This window comes from Rhincodon typus, chromosome 19 (assembly GCF_021869965.1).
Source record: "Rhincodon typus isolate 14 chromosome 19, sRhiTyp1.1, whole genome shotgun sequence".
NCBI classification, from domain to species: Eukaryota; Metazoa; Chordata; class Chondrichthyes; order Orectolobiformes; family Rhincodontidae; genus Rhincodon; species Rhincodon typus.
The window spans coordinates 18658196-18677381 of NC_063350.1; the positions used below are offsets into that span (position 1 = coordinate 18658196).

Genomic DNA, 19186 nt, shown 5'->3' on the forward strand with positions numbered 1-19186 from the left:
CCTGCTGTGTTCATCCAGCTCTACACCTTGTTATCTCAGATTCTCCAGCATCTGCAGTTCCTGCTATCTCTCAAACTTCAAGTTGTTGAATTTGCCAATAAATAATTGTGCAGCAGTTACAGAATTCAAGGTATCAGAGAAGAATGCTAGCAATTGCAAGAAGGTATCTAGACAGCTTAAGCTGATGCCTAACAATAAACTAAGCTGCAAAATATGTCAATGAAATATGGCAGAATGGACTCTTAGCTTAAGAATCTCCCTGAACCTTTGCCCTGAAACAAGCAAAAAACATGCATTGCAAACTTCAAAGCCAGCCCTGGACAGTTTTCCAGGTTTATGAAGGGAAACTATTTTATACACTGACAGAAGAACAACTTTTCTCAAATCTTCCCAAAGAAAGTGATGACAGTAACAATGAATAAATTTACGTATAGCTTTAGTTTAAAAAAATTCGTGCACATAAAGTCTGTGTCCATGGAGGATAACACTTCGTTAATAAAAACTAAAACCAAAAATATTTTTTCAATTATCCTCTGCTACAATCATTCAAGACTACAATTTATTACTGTTTGAAAGAGGTAAAGTATTGCAATTTGGCTAACTTTTCATGCGAGGATTGAGAGAATAGTCTCCAATCTGGCCATTCTGCTCAGCTGAGACTGATGGGAGATGATGGCACCACAACTGTTGTAAATTTAAGAATGAAATGAATATTTATTTGTAGATTTAAACTGTAAGTAGGATGATTGAGTGCAATTTTTTCCTCATCGCACTGAAGAAAACTGATGAGAATCGGCGAAAGCAGTAACAAGTTACCAACTTGGATGATCAGCCATGATCATATTAAACAGTGCAACAGGATCAAAGGGCTGAATGGCCTACTCCTGGTTCCTATTTTGTATGTTTCTAAGACTGTGAAATTGAATTTTCAAAAACACTTTGCTCTTTAATTAACAGAGGCAAAAAAACACTTTCAGTCACTACTCAAATTGTGTTTAGGATTATTCAATTGGACAAATGCCAGACACATTGCCACTCATTGGTTATTGTTACACAAATATTGGTTTCTATGCTCAACCCTTTATCTTCTACAACCAAAAAAGGAGATGCAGGGAAAATTGATAAGAGTCTATAATTAAGGATTGGGTGACCTTGAAAAGACACAACACCATCTTACTTGTAAGGAATCTGATGAACTTGGTAGAACTTTTGTTTGTAAAGGGTGAAAGAAAAATCAACAAGCGTCCATAGATATTATTTGCATGGATTTCCTGAAGGCATTTGATGAAGTTCCTCATAAAAGAATGTTAGTTAATGTTTTGAAAGGAAATTAGGAATTGGGAGGTTAGGGAATTGACTGAGTGGAAGGTGACAGAAAATGGGTTAATAGGCAGAACTAACGAGTGGTGTTTCACATGGACCAGTGCTGAAGCTTCAATGGTACAATATATTCTTTAGTGACGTAAATAAGCAAGGACCATAGGTATTTCTCTCAGTATAGCTTGAGACACACCATTTTTCAAGTATGGACAAGGAGAGGAGGCAAGGCTCCATGAAACACAGAAAACCTTATCCAAATTTACCAGCAACTCAAAGTTAGTTGGCATTGTCTGTAGCTCAGATAAAAATATTAAAAAGCTACTATGTTAAAAAAAATGGGCAAGACTATAACAAATTGAACTCAATAGGGTGTTATAAAGCGGAGGCTAACACCCCCCTTCTGGGAACCAAAACACCCAAAGAGGAGCATCTTGCCCTATAATCCGTTAAAAGGAGTGTGAAATGGGGTGTAACCTATCTTTCAGCAACTTCTAGTGGTTAAATCAAATAAATCCCTGACACTCACTTTACAATCAACAGGTAACAATTTATTTATTTAACTCTTAACAGTGTACAAATTAATTAAACTATTAATAAACCAAGCAAATCCCTTCTAACTACTAACCATTCCCAAATAACCCAAGATTCCAACTATGCTGTTCCAATAAATGTAGGTCCCACTTATATAACAAAACAATAGAATTTAGTGTCTCAAAATTAGAGCCGGGTTACATCTTCCAGGATGTTCTGTGTCTTCTCCATCAGGAATGCTTTCGCTGTCAATCCTTCCATCAGGAATCTTAGTTAGGAGTGCCGTGGTACCGTTATGAATAGATGGTACTTTCTCTAAGAGCTAAGAACTGTTATCTTTAGCAGATGGCAATTAGCTCTACTGATTTTCCAACTGCCCCCTCTTTTATACCCGTGATGACATATCAATTTCTTACAATCGGATTGGTCCTAGGCTTGGGGACCGCTTTGCAGAACACCTATGCTCGGTTCGCAATAAACAACTGCACCTCCCAGTTGCGAACCATTTCAATTCCCCCTCCCACTCCGCAGACGACATGTCCATCCTGGGCCTCCTGCAGTGCCACAACGATGCCACCCGAAGGTTGCAGGAACAGCAACTCATATTCCGCTTGGGAACCCTGCAGCCCAATGGTATCAATGTGGACTTCACAAGCTTCAAAATCTGCCCTCCACCTACCGCATCCCAAAACCAGCCCAGCTCGTCCCCGCCTCCCTAACCTGTCCTTCCTCCCGCCTATCCCCTCCTCCCACCTCAAGCCCCACCCCCATCTCCTACCTACTAACCTCATCCCGTCCCCTTGACCTGTCTGTCTTCCCTGGACTGACCTATCTCCTCCCTACCTCCCCATCTACACTCACCTTTACTGGCTCCATCCCCGCCTCTTTGACCTGTCTGTCTCCTCTCCACCTATCTTCTCCTCTATCCATCTTCTATCTGCCTCCCCCTCTCTCCCTATTTATTTCAGAACCCCCTTCCCCTCCCCCATTTCTGAAGAAGGGTCTAGGCCCGAAACGTCAGCCTTCCTGCTCCTCTGATGCTGCTGTGCTCATCCAGCTCTACACCTTGTTATCTCAGATTCTCCAGCATTTGCAGTTCCTACTATCTCTGAAACAATTTTAACCCCACTGCGAAGCCTCTTCTAAGGATGCCTACCCCTCAGATTCAAATTTGATAGGTTTTTGGTATCTAAGTACCTAGTTCAAGTTGATTAGTGAAATTCAAAACCCCTGTTGACTTGGTAAAAAAAATGCTGCTTGGCTTGCTAACGGCATGGCCTTTTGATACAAATGTTTCAGTTTGGGTCCTCTCTATGGTTGAAAACTTTCAAGCTGCTCACAGACATCTCCAAGCATAGAAAAAGCGCAATCTTTTAAAAGGGACCACACAATGCTTCCCCCCTAATATTTTACCAACATCGATATCTTACAAACACTAAATTCTAATGTCCTGCCTCCCAATCCACAAATACTTCTACCCAACTTCACAAAAAAGGTAAATGTAAGATCATCAATATTGGACATAAAAGCATAGAACACTGCAATTCCTAAATAGTGAAAAGCTAAACACAGTTAAGGTTCAAAGAAATGTAGGCGTCCAAATACATAGCTTGCGACTCACCTGGGAGTCTCCACCTCCACTTTGGGAAGCACTGTTGCCACTGTGTGCATGTAGGGGAGGGAGTGAATCTTTAAGGTGATGTTTAGATGCCAATTAACTAGGCTACTTTGTTAGGGATGGTGTTGAGTTGAATGTTGCTCCATTTGGATACAGCAGACAAGCTGAGAGTATTCGATCACACTTCCGTATTTGGTAGAGGGGGATTAGGTAAACCAGAGTTGCTCACCTCAAATTCACAACTTATAAATTGCTCTCACAACCATTACTCATATGGCTGTTAGTTCAGTTGTGGTCAATGTAAGTCCAAGGGATTTGATCATAGAGAATCGAGCAATGTTACTGCTGTCTTAAGATCAAAGAGAGATGGTTAGATTTGGCACACCATCAACCACCTTTAAGGTTCATTCTTTTGACCACCTATACACAGTTGCAACAGAGAGTACAACACGGCTTCCACAAGTGAGGGTGTTGACCCCAAGCAGGGTTACAAGCTCGAGGGCAATGACCGCTACAAGAGTCCCATCCCAATCCTTTTGCTCTCGCAAGTCTTATTCTTTGCCCCAGTCCTAGTCTCTCAATTCACATCAAGAAGTTATGACAATTGTCAAGCCTCTAACTGGGGTTACAGTACGAAAAATTTTGGAGACCCACGAGTGCACTATCTACAGGATGTATGTTGAATTGCTCACCAGAGATTCCCAATGTCTAAATTGCTCTCATAACCACTACTTTTGAAGCTGTTCCAGTTCATTTCTGGTCAACAGTAAACTCAAAATTCGTCTAGACAATATCTTCAGTATTGTTACTTTGTTTTTGCTTCAAATATTTTCTGCTCCTATAGCATTGTTTTTGTTTAGATATTGACACTGTCATTCAGAAATTAAGTGCATCCAACTGCAGAGGTCTTCCACAAACCAAGACACAAGCAAAAACTCCAGCGTAGTAAAGAATATATTGCATTGTCAAAAGTATGAATTTGTTAAATGCTTCCTCACTTGCTAGCTCAGTTAAAAACATTTCAATGCATCATTCAAAGAAAAGAGTTCACCTGGTATTCTGGCCAACATTCCCCATCAAACTAATACTATCAACAAATTGATTGCCATTTTTCTCATAACCACTGAAACAGATAGCAGGCTGATATATCTGTACATCAACACACTTCAAAATATGATGTCTGATGTGAAACATTGGAACACTTTGACATGAAATGCCATGTAGAAAGCAAATATTAACACTGCAAGGCAGCACACCTGAAACAAAAACTCATACTATAAAGTTGTAACTTCAAAGTTTTGCAGTAAAGATCAGACAGTGGATCAGCAATCCATATCATTCCATTATCATTCAAATGAGTGCAACAATTCCTTGCCCCTTTAACATAAAGCACCACAACATGCTTCAGAAATGTTATAAATGAATTTGACATAGTCCGCATAAAATGACATTAGTATAAAGTACTAAAGGCTCGTCAAAAAGTTAGGCTTTATGAACCTCTAAGGAGGCATGAGAAATCAAGGGGGTGCAGAAAAGAGGTATGCAAAAGGAATTCCAGAGTGTAGCATCTTAGTGCCTACAGTGGAATGATTAAAATCAAGAACCCGCAAAAGGCCAGGGAATTAGACTGCTCATAGCTGGGAGGGTTGATGAGCTGAAATAGATTACAAAGACAGAGAAGGTCAAAGCATGAGATGTGAAAACAAAGATGAAGATTTTAAAATTGAATTGCTTAACCTGAAGCCAAAATAGGTCAGTGAGTAGAAGGGTAGCTTGTGAACAGGCTTGGTATGACTTTACACATGGGCAGACTTTTGGTCAACTCAAGTTTTTGAAGAACACAAAAGAGGCAGCTGGTCAAGAGTCTAAAGGAATCAAAGATATGGATAAGGGCTTTGCACAGATGAACTGAGGCTGGAAGAGAGTTGGGACATGTCTCCATTTTCATGGAGATGGAAATAGGCGGTCTTAGTGGCAACATGGATGTGATTAAAAGTCCAAATACAATAGCAAGGTTGCAAACAATCGAGTTCAACCTGACAGTTGCCAAGGAGAGGGAAGGAATTTGTGGCTAGGGAATGGACTTGTCATGGAGATCAAATGCAAACTATCAGCACTGAGCATCATTATCTCTCTGAAATTTGACTGTAACTTCAGGGTGCTATGTATGTGCAGATGCCAGAATTATAGGATGCCATTCAAGGCTTGGACATTGGCTGTACCATAACCAATCCCTCTTCCAACCCCACCAGAGATGCTCGTAATTGAAATCAGCAAGAATTTCAGCTTTTCTGCTCCAACCTTGCTTTAAATATCATTAAGTGTTACATCTTGTTCAATCAGGGTATTTTTTTGAAAAGTAGTGGCACAATTAATGAAATGTGATGAGCAACAAAGCTAACTGTAGAAATTAAAGTATTATTCTATGGACTGCTGTTAACTGACAAATTAACAGATTTTTAAAAACTAAATTGAAGTCTTAAATTTTGCCCTGTATTTTAGCTTTTACCTTTATTTTACATATATCCCAAATTTTAACCTAAAGGTTAAAGTGAAAACAGGGTAGCTAACAGAAGGAATTGTGAACAGCTAACTTTTAAAGAGAACACAGTAACTGGAGAGAGCAATGGTGATATGAAATGCCAGGGGAGTTCCATCATGTCAGGACAAATGGCTAAAGGTTGAGAGGTAAGGAAACATAGTGTACTAGAGATTTGAAAGCAGAGGATGTGAGCAGGGATATTGGACCTCAAGATATTGCAAAGATATGCAGTAATGTCACAGTGGGATGGAATGGGCAAGCAATGAGATTGTTCAGGACAGGGGTAAATGGAGATTGGCAAAGATTAGTGGGAAAAGTGGATGAGTATTTGCATTGAATTTGATGAAGGGCATTGTGGCACAGTGACCAACACTGCTGCCTCTCAGCACCAGGGACCAAGGTTCAATTCTAACGATGGGTGACTGTGAAGCATGTGGAGTTTGCACATTCTCCCCATGTCTGCATGGGTTTCTACCAGGTGCTCCATTTTCCTCCCACTGTCCAAAGATATGCAGATTAGGTGGATTGGCCATGCTAAATTGCTCCAAAGATGTGCAGACTAGGTGGGTTAGCCATGACAAGCTGGCTTAGAGGGACAGGACGAGGGGCAGTGGTTCGGGATGGGATGCTCTTTGGAGGGTCAGTGCAGACTCGATGGGCCAAGTGGCCTCTTTCTGCACTGTAGGGGTTCTATGATTCTAGAAGGGTTTATAAACAGAGTCCTTGATATATTGAGGAAATGAGTAACAAACTAAAGCTAGACAGTGGTGCATACAGGTGTAGAGACAGGCATTCTACTGATGAATGAAATTTGAAGTTTGTTTCAGCTGGGAACTATCAGGTTGAGTATCACTAAGTAGAAATAGAGCCAGATGATAAATTGAACAGTTTTTAAACTCTGGCATTGCTGTCATTGAACTTCTAAGCCATTAATGTCAACAGTTACGCATAATCGTAGGGAACCATCAGTAATGTTATGGATAATATCAGTGGCTAGCAAGATAGAGATGAGAAACAAAAGTTTGGAACTTGTTTTGCACACATATAGATTGCACCTGGTGAGAAGGCATTACGGATGTGCTGGCCATAGGCAGATCATGAAAGAGTGGTCAAAATGGAAGATGACATGATTCATCATGTCAAAGGCCAGAGAAGACAAACTAATGCACCATGCCATGATACAGCTTTGATCATCATGATTTTGGTGCTCTAAGTAGGCTGGAAAGTGGGGCAAGAGAGGGGTAAACTTGAATAGATTTCAAGAGACTGCTTGGAGAGTTGGGCACGATGAAAGCCCAGAGAGCCACAGGTAGTGCTCTCTCATTACAGAGATGATTGGTAGTGAGTTTAACCTGAGGGTCACTGCACCTCAGGCAGAGTTGGAAATTTCAACCTTTATGGGAATTGAACCTATGCTGTCAGTGTCACTTTGCACTGGAAACTAGCCGTCCAGACAACTGAGCTTACAATTCCTGCAAATTATTTTAATCTACTTGCTCACACATGTTACACCAAACTTCCAGGGCATGTGGTACTTGAACTTAAAACTATTGACGCTACTATAGTGTCACAAAACAATGGGATCGCAGTGGGGACAACACATTTTGGAAGACTAAAGGACCAAGGGTCCACTGGGAGGTTTAACGAACAGAGTAATTTACAGTTTGAAAAGGAGTGGCAGGCAGCAGCACCCATGACCCGAAACGTTGACTTCCCTGCTCCTCGGGTACTGCCTGACTTGCTGTGCTTTTGCAGCTCCATATTTATTGGCTCGAGGTTCAAAACCTCGGGAAACACCACTCAGGGCTGAACCACAAGCAACACCCTAACCCCTTCCACAACGAGCAGCTAGCTCCCCCTCTCTAACTGGGGTCAACACTCCCTTCCTTCTACCTGCCAGACGGCTCCCACTTTCCCCAAAGACGGAAGGGAGGGGGGAGAGGAGAAGCCACGTCCTCATGGAGCGCTTGGTTTTTCTCGGTGTCTCTCGCGACCGCCACCCCGGCTCACGGCGCTCTAGGCCGGAGTGAGTGAGTGAGGAAGACAGCGGGCTGTGCCCACCCCATGCCCCCTTCACCTTTCCCTTGCCCCGGTTACCTGCTGCTCCCATTGTCACGGCGCCTCAGGGAGAGGGGGAGGAGGTCACCCAACCAGAGGAGGGGGGGGCGGGGGGAAAGCGAGGTCAAACCTACTACATATCCACTTCCGGGTTATCGGACTCATCCATTTCTTGAGGGGGGAAGTGGGGAGGAAGCGGAATGAACATAAACACTGAAACAGTTCACGGTGAAGACATTAATCGATTCATTTTTGCTCTGAGTAGTATTCACTAAATTATTAAATCCGTATTACAAACAGCTCCCTGTTTCCGTCGGCGGCCGAAGGTAGAGAATGACATCCCCCTCTCCCTTCATCATCCCTGTACTCCGCACTGTCGGTGTGTTTGATGAAATTAGTCGAAGTTATTAAATGTGTTAAATTGAAAGAGATGGTCAATTTCGGAATTGCTTTTGATGGACGAATATAAGTTGTAAATGTACATTTTTCAGGGATTTGTCTGACCAAGCTGGATGTGGTGTGGATGTGTTGGGAGCCGATTGGTTGCCGTGGGCGGTCAATCATCGAACCCCCGCCCCCCGGCGTCACGTGAGCACGGCCGTCACGTGTGTTCGCTCCAGCGTCTGTTCATGGAGGCATTTCATTCATTGATCAGGAAGGAGTTTGGAAAGAAATTCCAAGTTTAATTTCTAGTGGATTCTAAGGCCCTAAGGTGTTAATGTTGGATTGCTTCCCCTTCCCCCCAGTCAGCTTGTTCAGAGACTAAAACAAAGTTGCTGGAAAAGCTCAGCGGGTCTGGCAGCATCTGTGAAGGAGAAAACAGAGTTAACGTTTCGGGTCCGGTGACCCTTCCTCAGAACTGATGGTGACTGGGAAAACGTCAGTTTATATGCAGAAAATAGGGGAAGGGGGGTGGGGTAGGGAGTAAATGATAGGATAGAGCCTAAAGAGAGAGAAGAGCAGTTGGACAGACAAAGAGTTGATAATGATCAGGCTAGGAGGGTGAGTAGTTGTTAATGGGGACTGTTAGTGACTAACAGGGGGTGTGTAATGGCAGGCTGTGTGGTAGCAAGGCCTGGTGTGTGGTGTGTGGGGCTGGAACATGGGAGAGTTTAGGCCCTAAAATTATAGAACTCAATATTGAGTCCAGAGGGATGTAGGGTCCCCAAGCGGAAAATGAGGTGTTGTTCCTCTAGCTTGCGTTGGGCTTCACTGGAACACTGCAGCAAGCCAGAGACAGAGATTGTTAGCAACTCCTTTGTCTGTCCAACTGTCTTTCTCTCTCTTTGGGCTCTATCCTATCGTTTACTCCCTACCCCACCCACTTCCCTATTTTCTGCATATAAACTGACGTTTTCCCAGCCACCATCAGTTCTGAGGAAGAGTCACCGGACCCGAAACGTTAACTCTTGTTTTCTCCTTCACAGATGCTGCCAGGCCTGCTCAGCTTTTCCAGCAACTTTGTTTTTGTTCCTGATTTACAGCATCCGCAGTTCTTTTGGTTTTTATTTAGCTTGTTCAGAGATGTTATTGCACACCTCTGGAGCAGGTGGGACTTGAACCCAAACCCCCTGGCCCAGAGGTAGGGACACCACCACAGAGCCCTAAAGTGTCAATGTTGGAGACTGCATTTAGTGCCAGCCTCATGCAAGCACGGAGAGGTGTGATCACCTAACATGAAGTCCTATCCCACAGGTTCGGTAAAAAATGTTTATTACTGAGGTAGCTTTTGAATCAGAATGGAATCACAGAAATTAGGAGTTGGAGTAGGTTGTTTGACCCTGCTCCATCATTCAGTATGATCTTGGCCAATCCTCTGCCTCAACACCATATTCCCACTTTCTCTCCACCCCCCTTGATGACTTTAATGTCTAAATAATTTTAAATTTCTTTCTTGAATCTACAAGGGGTATGGGGAAAAAGCAGAAAAGTGCAGTTGAGGGTTATCAAATCAGCCCTGATCTCATTGAATGGCGGAGAAGATTCAATGATGGGCAGAGTGGCCTACTATCTTCCAATGTTTTATGCATTTATCGAGTAAATGAAACAGTTTGATGAAGAGTCACCAATCTGAAAACATTAATGTTGCTTTTTCCCCACAGGCCTGCAGAGTTTCGCCAGCAATTTCTGTTTTTGGAACGTGAATCTGATTGGTATCATAACAACAAACTACATCAAGTTAATTAAGCGGCTTTTGTTATGACTTATTGTACTTTTTGTGCTACAGTGGTAGTGTCCATACCCCTGAACTCAGAGACCCGAGTTCAGGTCTCACCTGCTTCAGAGGAGTGTAATAACATCTCTGAACAGGTTAATTACAAAAAAAAGTAGATTGGTAACATCAATTAGGTTCACGGGATGTTGGCATCGCTGATAAAGCCGCATTTATTCCCCATCTCTAATTGCCAGAGGACAGTAAAGAGCCATATTACTCTGCATCTGGAGTCATATGTAGGCTAGACCAGGTAAAAATGACAACTTCCTTCCCTAAAGGGGAAGTGAACCAGGTAGGTTTTTCCAACAAGCGACAATAGATTTATGGTCATCATAAGGCTCTTAATTCCAAATTTTTTTTGAATTCAAACTCCACTATCTGCTACAGCAGGATTCAAACCCAGGTTCCCCAACTTTACTTGGGTCTGTAGATTAATAGTCTAGCAATAATTCCACTAGGCCATCACTGCCTAATTCCATTATGAATCATATACCTTGCACGCCTGTCGCAAATATGTTTTGTATCAAGTTTAATTCAAGATTAATTTAGTTCAGTTTCAGAAATAGACATTAGCCTCATGGAAAATATTACAGATTTATAAACTTCGACCACTTTTCCCTGGGGAATATTGAACATGTAGCATCCTTACAAAAATTATTTCGTCATTTTAATAATATTGGCATCAAGCCATAAAGCACCTACCCTTCACTGATTATGAATCCTATGTCACAGGCTGTATGATTACCTCACAGTTTGAAATGGGCTGCAATAATAAAGGAGTGACTTGTATGTGCATTGATGTTTGAAAGAGCTGTTGATAAATGGGAATATTATTTTTATGTATTATGAGACAAAAACAGCTTAGAATAGAACCATATTTTTCCCCTGCAGCTTGAACAAAAAATGTAGTCACCAGTGAAGTGATTCTCCAGTTACTTTGTAACTTAGAACTCTGGTCATGGTGAAATACAGGAATCTATTGCACGTTGTATAACTGTAACATCTGTTACCATTTATATCCCTGTGCCAATTTATACAGTAAGACTATGTTAAAGGAACTCTGCCTGCACAGAAGTTTCGGCAATGAATATTTGCATGGTGGGATTTGAAGACATAGAATGTTTACCTTTTCTCATTATGCCAAGGTGTCACTTAACATTATTCTGAAATATGAGTCTCTTTTTGGCAAAAATAAAGAGCTTGATTTTACTGGGACTGGATTGCTCCCCATCCCGAAGATGAGTCGGTCCTAAAGAGACTGACTTTTCAAAGCCTGTCCTGGATCAATAACATGCTGTGGGAGGGGTAAACAGTCTTCAGACTTCTGCCCCTCAGTGCAGAAAATCCCACCTTCGAAATCTACTGACCAACCTCACTGACTGGCAATTGCAGCAGTGTTAGCAGCACTAGAGTTCTGATGGCTCCTTCTCAGGGGGCGCAGGTAGGACTTGAACCCAAGCTTCCTGATTCAGGGATATGTATACTACCACTGCATCACAAGACCCCTCTTAGAATTATTGATATTCTTAACTGTTACCTAATTGACATTTAAACACTTCAATCCACTATTATGAAACACCTCCCCAATTTAGAATTCAGCCAACTGCTCCAAATGACAAAAGCCTTAATCTTATGTAACAATTGATCGTATGGTGCCTTATCAAATGTTCTTTCCTACCCATCTGCAATTTTAAATTTTTGTGTAAATGCAATTCCCCTTGGAAAATTACAAATGAATTTTGTTCCACTAATTCTTTAGACATTGAATACCAGATGATAAAATCTTGCCATACATCTGTGTCTTTTGGTTTCTAATCCATTTGCCAGTTTCTCTTTATTGATTTGATGAAAATCCCTGATGATTTTGAACACATTTTTCATATCTTCGCTTCTCTGATCTTCACTTTATTAGTTTCTCCACAAAACTGAATCACCCATTCCCAACATCATTCTGATAAATGTCTTTAGCCCTTCTCTAAGATATTGTATATCTGATCAACAAACAAAACACAAGCTATAGGAACTGCATTGAGGCAGTGTCTTAACAGTGTCAATAACATTTGAGTGAATTGCTGAGAAATGCATGCAATCTCTCTAGACCACATTTGTTATTTGATGTACTCTGTGAAGTTTTTGCCCACAATTTATCTGTTAAGCCATATTTGTCTCATTTTCATTCTGGATGTTAGAGTATAATTATATCTACTTTATAAATCTTTATGCTTTGTTAACTTTGGACAGTGATATTTATTTTACCTGTTCAACACAGGAATCTTGGGACATTATTCTTTTTAATCGGTACTTGTGACTTCAAACTTTGTCTACCAGATCACTAACCAGATAATAACGTAAATTTAACAATCTCTTAAAGGGATTGTAACATAAATTGTTAGTCTTTTCTGGGATCATATCAAGGGTCTGAGTCTAGCATTTTGAACGTAAATAAAGATCATTCTAAGGATATGAAGGCACTGCTGGCTAAAATGAGTTGAAAACCTGGGTTAAAAACTACAATAGCAGAGATGCAGTGTTAGACTTTTAAGGAGAAACTTAATAATTTTCAGCAAAGATTTATCCCAGTGAGAAAAAAAAGACTCTTTAGGAAGTTTGCATCCTTGTGGTTGAATAAGGAAGTTAGGAAATTGAAAGTCATAATATACAAATCTGCAAAGGTATTAGTGGTAGGTCAGAAATTTGATCTGATTTTATGACCTGCAAACATTACTCAAAAAATAGCAGAGGAATCAGAGTATGAGAGGAAGTGAGATAGTAATATAAAAATAGATAGTAAGAGTTTCTTCAAGTATTTCAGTCAGAAAAGAGTACCTAAGCCTAGTGTTGGTCACTTAGAGAGTGAATCTGGAGAAAAGGGAAACAAAGAAAGGGAAAGAGAAAGGCATCAAACAGGTAGTTTGCATCTGTGTAGAAGACATAGAAAATTTTCCAAAGGTGCCTGAAAATTAAGAAATGAACAGGAGGGAGGAACCTAAAACAGTCATCATCATCAGGGAAAGTAAGAACTGCCCGTGCTGGAGTCTGAGATAACACAATGAGGAGCTGGAGGAACACAGCAGACCAGGAAGAACTCATTTTCCATTTGAGACCCTTCTTGAAGGGTCCTGACCTGAAACGTCAGCTTTCCTGTTCCTTTGATGCTGCCTGGCCTGCTGTGTTCCTCCAGCTCCACACTGTGTTCTCATCACCAGGGAAAATAGTGTTGGGAATATTAACGTATCTAAAGGCTGACAAGTCCCCAAGACGCAATTTCCTACATCCTAGTGTGTTAAAAGATGTGGCTGCAATGATAGTACATGGCTAGATTATAACCTTTCAAAATTCTTTAGATTCTGGAAGAGTCCTAGCAATTGCAAACTAATTAATATAACACCTTTATTCAAGAAAGGAGGGAGACAGAAAGCAGGAAACAATAAACCAGTTAACCTAGTATCTAATGTAAGAAATTGTTAAAATGCTTTATTAAGAAGGTTATTGTACAATATTTAGAAAATCAAAATGACATTAGTCAACAAAGCTTTTTGAAAGGGAAACATGTTTTAACTAGTTTATTGGAGTGTTCTTTTTGAAGAAATAACAAGCAAGATGGATAAAAGCGAACCTATAGAAGTGTACTTAGATTTCCAAGGCTGTTGGTAAAGTGCCACATCAAAAGTTATTGCCAAGTAAGAGCAAATGGAGTAAATGATAATATATTGGCATAGATAAAGGATTGGTCAGATACCAGGAAGCAAAGAGTAGTGATAAATGGGTCTTTTCAATTGGCTACTTGTAAATAATGAAGTGCCACAAAGATCAGTGCTGTGGTTGCAACTATTTACAATCTATACCTATAACATGATTGAAGTGACAAAATGGAAGCTAAATTTGCCAATGACAGCAAGATACGTAGGAGAGTATGTTATGAAAGGGAGGAACAGAGCAGAGGGATATAAATAGGATAGGTGAGTGGATAAAAATTTGGCAGACGGAGTACAATGTGGGAAAATGAGATATTGTCTTTCTTGGCAGGAAGAGTAGAAAAGCAATACATTATTCAAATGTAAAGAGATTAGAGAACTCAGTAGTACAGGAGGAATCCAGGTGTCATTGTGCATGATTCATGATAAAGTTAGGATTTAGGTACAATGAGTGATTTGGAAGACAAATGGAATATTGATATTTATTGAAAGGCTAATGGAATATAAAAGTAGGTAAGTTATACTGCAGGTGTACAGGCATTTGTTGAGATCACATTTGTGTACAGTCTTGGTTGCCTCAAGTAGAAAAAGGTTTTAAAAAAACAGAAGCAGTTCAGGGAAGATTCAATATACTAATTGGAGTTTAGAGGAGTGAGAGGTGGTCCTTGATATGGTGAATATTGGGAGGATGCTTCCTCATATGAGGGAGACCACAACCAGGAAGCAGAATTTAGGAAAAAAAAGGTTTCCCTTTCAAGATGGAGATCAAGAGAACTCTTCCTTTCAGTGTGTCAATAATGTGTCAAGTTCTCCTCCTCAGGAAGGAGTCGAGGCAGAGTTAGATTTTTAACATACAAAGGAATAAAAGATAAGGCAGAAAGGTGAGGATCTAATTGAATGGTGGGGTAGGCTTGAAGGGCCAAATGACCTACTCTTACATCTAAGTGCTATGTTCCAAACTGGCAGGCATGCTGACATTGTGAAATTTTTTTACCTGTCCTAACTCTCCGCTGATTAAAAATCTGGCCCCCCTGTGGGTAACTTTTGAATCACTGACAGAAACTTCTGGATTTCCACTTCTGAGAAATCCTGAGGTGCAGTTGATTTCAGTGGAGTCATAACAGTGAATGCTGATAGTTTTGCTGTCATTACTACCACAAATTCTGAATTATTGAAAATGAACTGAGGTAACTGCACTTGAATATTTTCAGTTGCCTGCAGCTTGAACCCATTTTCCATTTGAGACATAGACAAGGCAATGGGATTTAAAAAAGAGTGCTTTACTCTTTTTAAAGTTTTCTTTTCAAGTTAAAAATTGTATCTATTCTCAGGAAGGATGGCTAAACACTTCAGGTTGTTGAAAAAATATATTATCATTTTAAACGTGCCAATCCTTTAGGGTTAAATGAAAAATAATGGATATCTGGGAGTGATTTCCAAACAGTAATCTAATCACCAGATCCAAATGGCAGAATAAACTGGGAGTGATTTATAATGTTGCCTGATCAGAAGCTTAAGTTACTGGTTGAAAAGTTATTTCCACATTATCTCCAGTTGTTTACCATATGTTCTAGTATCATTTTTCATGATTGTTTCTTTCAGTTCTTGGTCAGTTCAAAAGCCTATTTTAATATTGGTATTGTCAATGTGGTCATCCTGAAGAATTAATGTTTGAGATTCCATTTTTCCAGTTTTGCTGAGAAATAATCTGTGATTCATTAGCAAATGAGTGCACATTTGGTATATGTTAGGGCTAAACAGACCATTCTATTCACTTGTGCAATGAAAAGCAAACTACAGATGTAGGAAATCGGAAATAAAAATAGCAATTTTAATCCACCATGGGCCAATCAGTATCTGTAAAGGAAAAAGATGAGTCAAAACATTTCCAATATGTATCCTTCAAATAGACTGAATGCTGAAAGATGAGAAGTCATTATAGTAACTTTCACAAAGGTGGGTTGAGAAAAAATGGAGGGGAGGAAATCAGCTAGGAACAAGCAGACATGTCAGTTTCAAAGAGGTAGTTAAGGTGTTCAATGACCTGTGACCAGGACAATGGGTTGGAATTTTGCCATTGAGAGGGAAACTTCAGTTCTTAGCTTGGCAATTCCATCTCCATATAATTGACACCCATGCATATTGTTTTCACTCTGGGGAGGCAAGTTGAGATCAAGTCCCGTTGACTGATTCTGGAAAAAAGTTTGGATATGGCACAGATACTGGTGAGTGCTGCAATGGTTTAAAACAACAGGCTCAACTTAATTCTCTGTGATTTTGTCCCAGCTGTATCAAAGGCTATCATGCCCTCTAGCCCTCATCCCACTCAGTCACAATGCTACATCTGTGTCCCCCACCAGCCATTCCCCTTTGTTCGTCCCATGCATTTTTCTTTTTATTTCCTTTATTCATTCATGGGATGAGGCCAGCATTTATTGCCCATCCCTAATTGCCCAGACAGCAGTTATGGGTCAACCATATTACTGTGGGTCTGGTGTCACATGTAAGCTTGACCAGGTAAGGATGGTAGTTTCCTTCCCTAAACAACATTAGTGAACCAGATGGGTTTTTCCTGACAATCAGCAATGGACTCTTAATTTCAGATACTTATTGAATTCAAATTCCACCATTGCCATGGCAGGATTTGAACCCAGGTCCCCAGAATATTACCAGGGTCTCTGGATTAACAGTCCAGTGATAATACCACTAGGCCATTTCCATTTCCATTTCCATTTCCTCCCCTTGAATCCTCCACATGCCACCTCCAATAACTCACTCCAAACCACAAGTATTCATTACAGAACTATTAGCCATTTAACAACAGCAAGTTTTGAAATCTAGTAAAAATACATTCATTTAAAATCTATGTTGAGAAAAGCTGCTGCTCTTTCAACTCCATAAGTGTGGCATTCTGAGTTGGCTATTATGATATCAAGAACAGAAGTTTCATTCATTTCACACTTCTAAATCTTACCCAAATAAACATTCAGTTTTAAAAAATAATGACTTCTTAACCTTTCAAAGGTATCAATTAATCAAACCAAACATGCAGCAGACCTCAGCTGAGCTAATCCATGAATGAATCTTGGAACTGGAAATAAGAATTCATAATGAAGCCATCTGTGAACTGTATCAATGCAAACGGATGACCAGACATTGGTTTCTCAAGATGACATGAAATTTGCTATTGGTGTGAGATGCTTACCTCATGATGGAACTGGCCAAGTTGGGAGTGCAGGTTGCAGGGTCACTATCCGCACCCTTACACTGGACCTGGCATACGTTGCCAGTGATGAAAATCAGGCTGGAACCCTAGAATGGCGTCCTGCCCATCACTTCTAAAGGCTTGTGTAATCAGCCACTCTCTGTGAAAATCGAGCCCAGTATCACACCCTTACCACGTTTAATTAGTAAATCATACCGATGTACTTCATGTCATTGTCATCAAATGGAATTTGACACTGTACTATATAGGGAAATGTGAGGACAGATGACCAAATGTTTAGCCTATGAGTCAGGTTCTAAGGAGTTTCTTTAAGAAGGAAAGTGTGGTAGAGATGTAGAGAGTTTTAAGGAGGGATCTCCAGACCTTATAGTTTATGCAGCTAAAGGCGTGACCACCCATGGTACAGCAGTAAAATCAGAATTGTGCAAGAGGCCAAATCCAAATTGCTCAATAGAAAGCAGCTGATTTAGCTGATACATATCAATTGGATAATATTGATAGATGGAAAGGATGAAAGAATGTACAAATAGTATGGAAGATAAGTGATTGCAAAAAAGCTTGTGCAAGCAAGAACATGAGTGATATAGAAAAACATTTAATATCTGTTGTATTGGCTTTATTTTTAAATTTAGACATAAAATGCAAACGAGTTGTAGTGTATCTATCAATTGTAATACCAGCAAAAGGATTGGTTCACCTCCAGGGCCCAGACCTCCAACATTCACTTACATATTGCATGTAGAGTTCAAGCCGATCATCGGATATGTAATGAGGGAAATACTCCAAAAAATCTTTTGATCTCAATATGGTGTCAATTTACATTTTACGTATAAATTATCTGAAGAATGTGCAAAAATTAAATCCAGCTCTAACACAAGCCTGTTTAAAAGTTGTGTGAAAAAGAACCAGAAGTACACATTTTTGGGTTCTCATTCAATTTTTTCGGCAAAGTACTCTTGGATTTTAAACTCCAAGTTTTATTGCCCTTTTAATATGAACAAATCCTCGTCACTGCACAAGGTTATGTTTACCATGCAGCTATGAATTGAACACCATTTGGGATGAATCAAACATGTGCTCAAAGTGAATAGCAAATTGATGGAGTGATTGCTGAGGATGTTGTTCCACATCAACCTGAGACCCACACTAGATCTGGTATTGGCTCTGTGATTTAAATGGACATGTTGAACTGTGGCTGCCAAATGGGTGCTTCAATTAAGTCCTCTGGTTGAAGCCTGACAAATTCCAGTTTCCTAGTGAGGGGGGAGGAATGAGTGGAGAGCATTGGGAGGAGGGGTGAGTGTGTGGGGCAAGGAGTGCTGAGCGGGGTGCAATGAGGAGCTTTCCCAGATTGGCAGCAGTTTTCTTTATTTATGCTGAATCAGGAGCAGCACTTCTGCTTGATCTAATTCCAGAAAAATATAATCTTGAACAAGTTTTAGGTATTTTGTGAGTGACCCACCACCCCTCCAAGTGCAGCTCAAAACCTGGTACATCTTGCATAATGCAAGCTTTGCCATTTGTACCTGAATTTTGTGTTGCATCCTTACAACCTGCATGGCCCTCTGACTGTAAAATACAGCAGCATCCTTGATCCTGTTTCAGACATCTCTGAATGAGACAAACGGATATTAATGGGGAAGCCCAACAACCGCAGTCTGGTCCCAGTTTTCAACTCCCGACCACCCATTCTCCAGGCACAAAGGGATAGCCGTGAGTTGAATTTCATCGTCCATATTTTTACTCCATAAGATTACAAACATAGAAATGCAAACTCCTAATAAACTAGTCAATGAAGTGAAGAAGAAATATGTCTAATTGCAAGGTGAAGACACAGTTATGAACTGACATAATGTTGTCCCTGCCATCTCAATGTTTATATCCAAGATTCACTTGAGGGAAAAGAGCTTTGCTATTGACCTTATTTAAGCCCCTCATGATTTTATAAATGTCTATAAGGTCACCCTTCAACCTTCTATGC

The 19186-nt window shown here is 40.4% G+C and overlaps 1 protein-coding gene across 2 annotated transcripts in view; it reads right to left on the reverse strand.

Moving 5' to 3' along the window:
- rpn2 (ribophorin II) overlaps positions 1–8220 on the reverse strand; it is a 50506-nt gene extending 42286 nt beyond the window's left edge. For both annotated transcript variants that reach the window (XM_048608201.1, XM_020523284.2), the window contains exon 1: positions 8109–8220. In XM_048608201.1, the coding sequence (XP_048464158.1) occupies positions 8109–8121 (13 nt within the window). In that variant the 5' untranslated portion in view covers positions 8122–8220. The remainder of the gene's footprint in view (positions 1–8108) is intronic.
- Positions 8221–19186: the final 10966 nt, after the last annotated feature.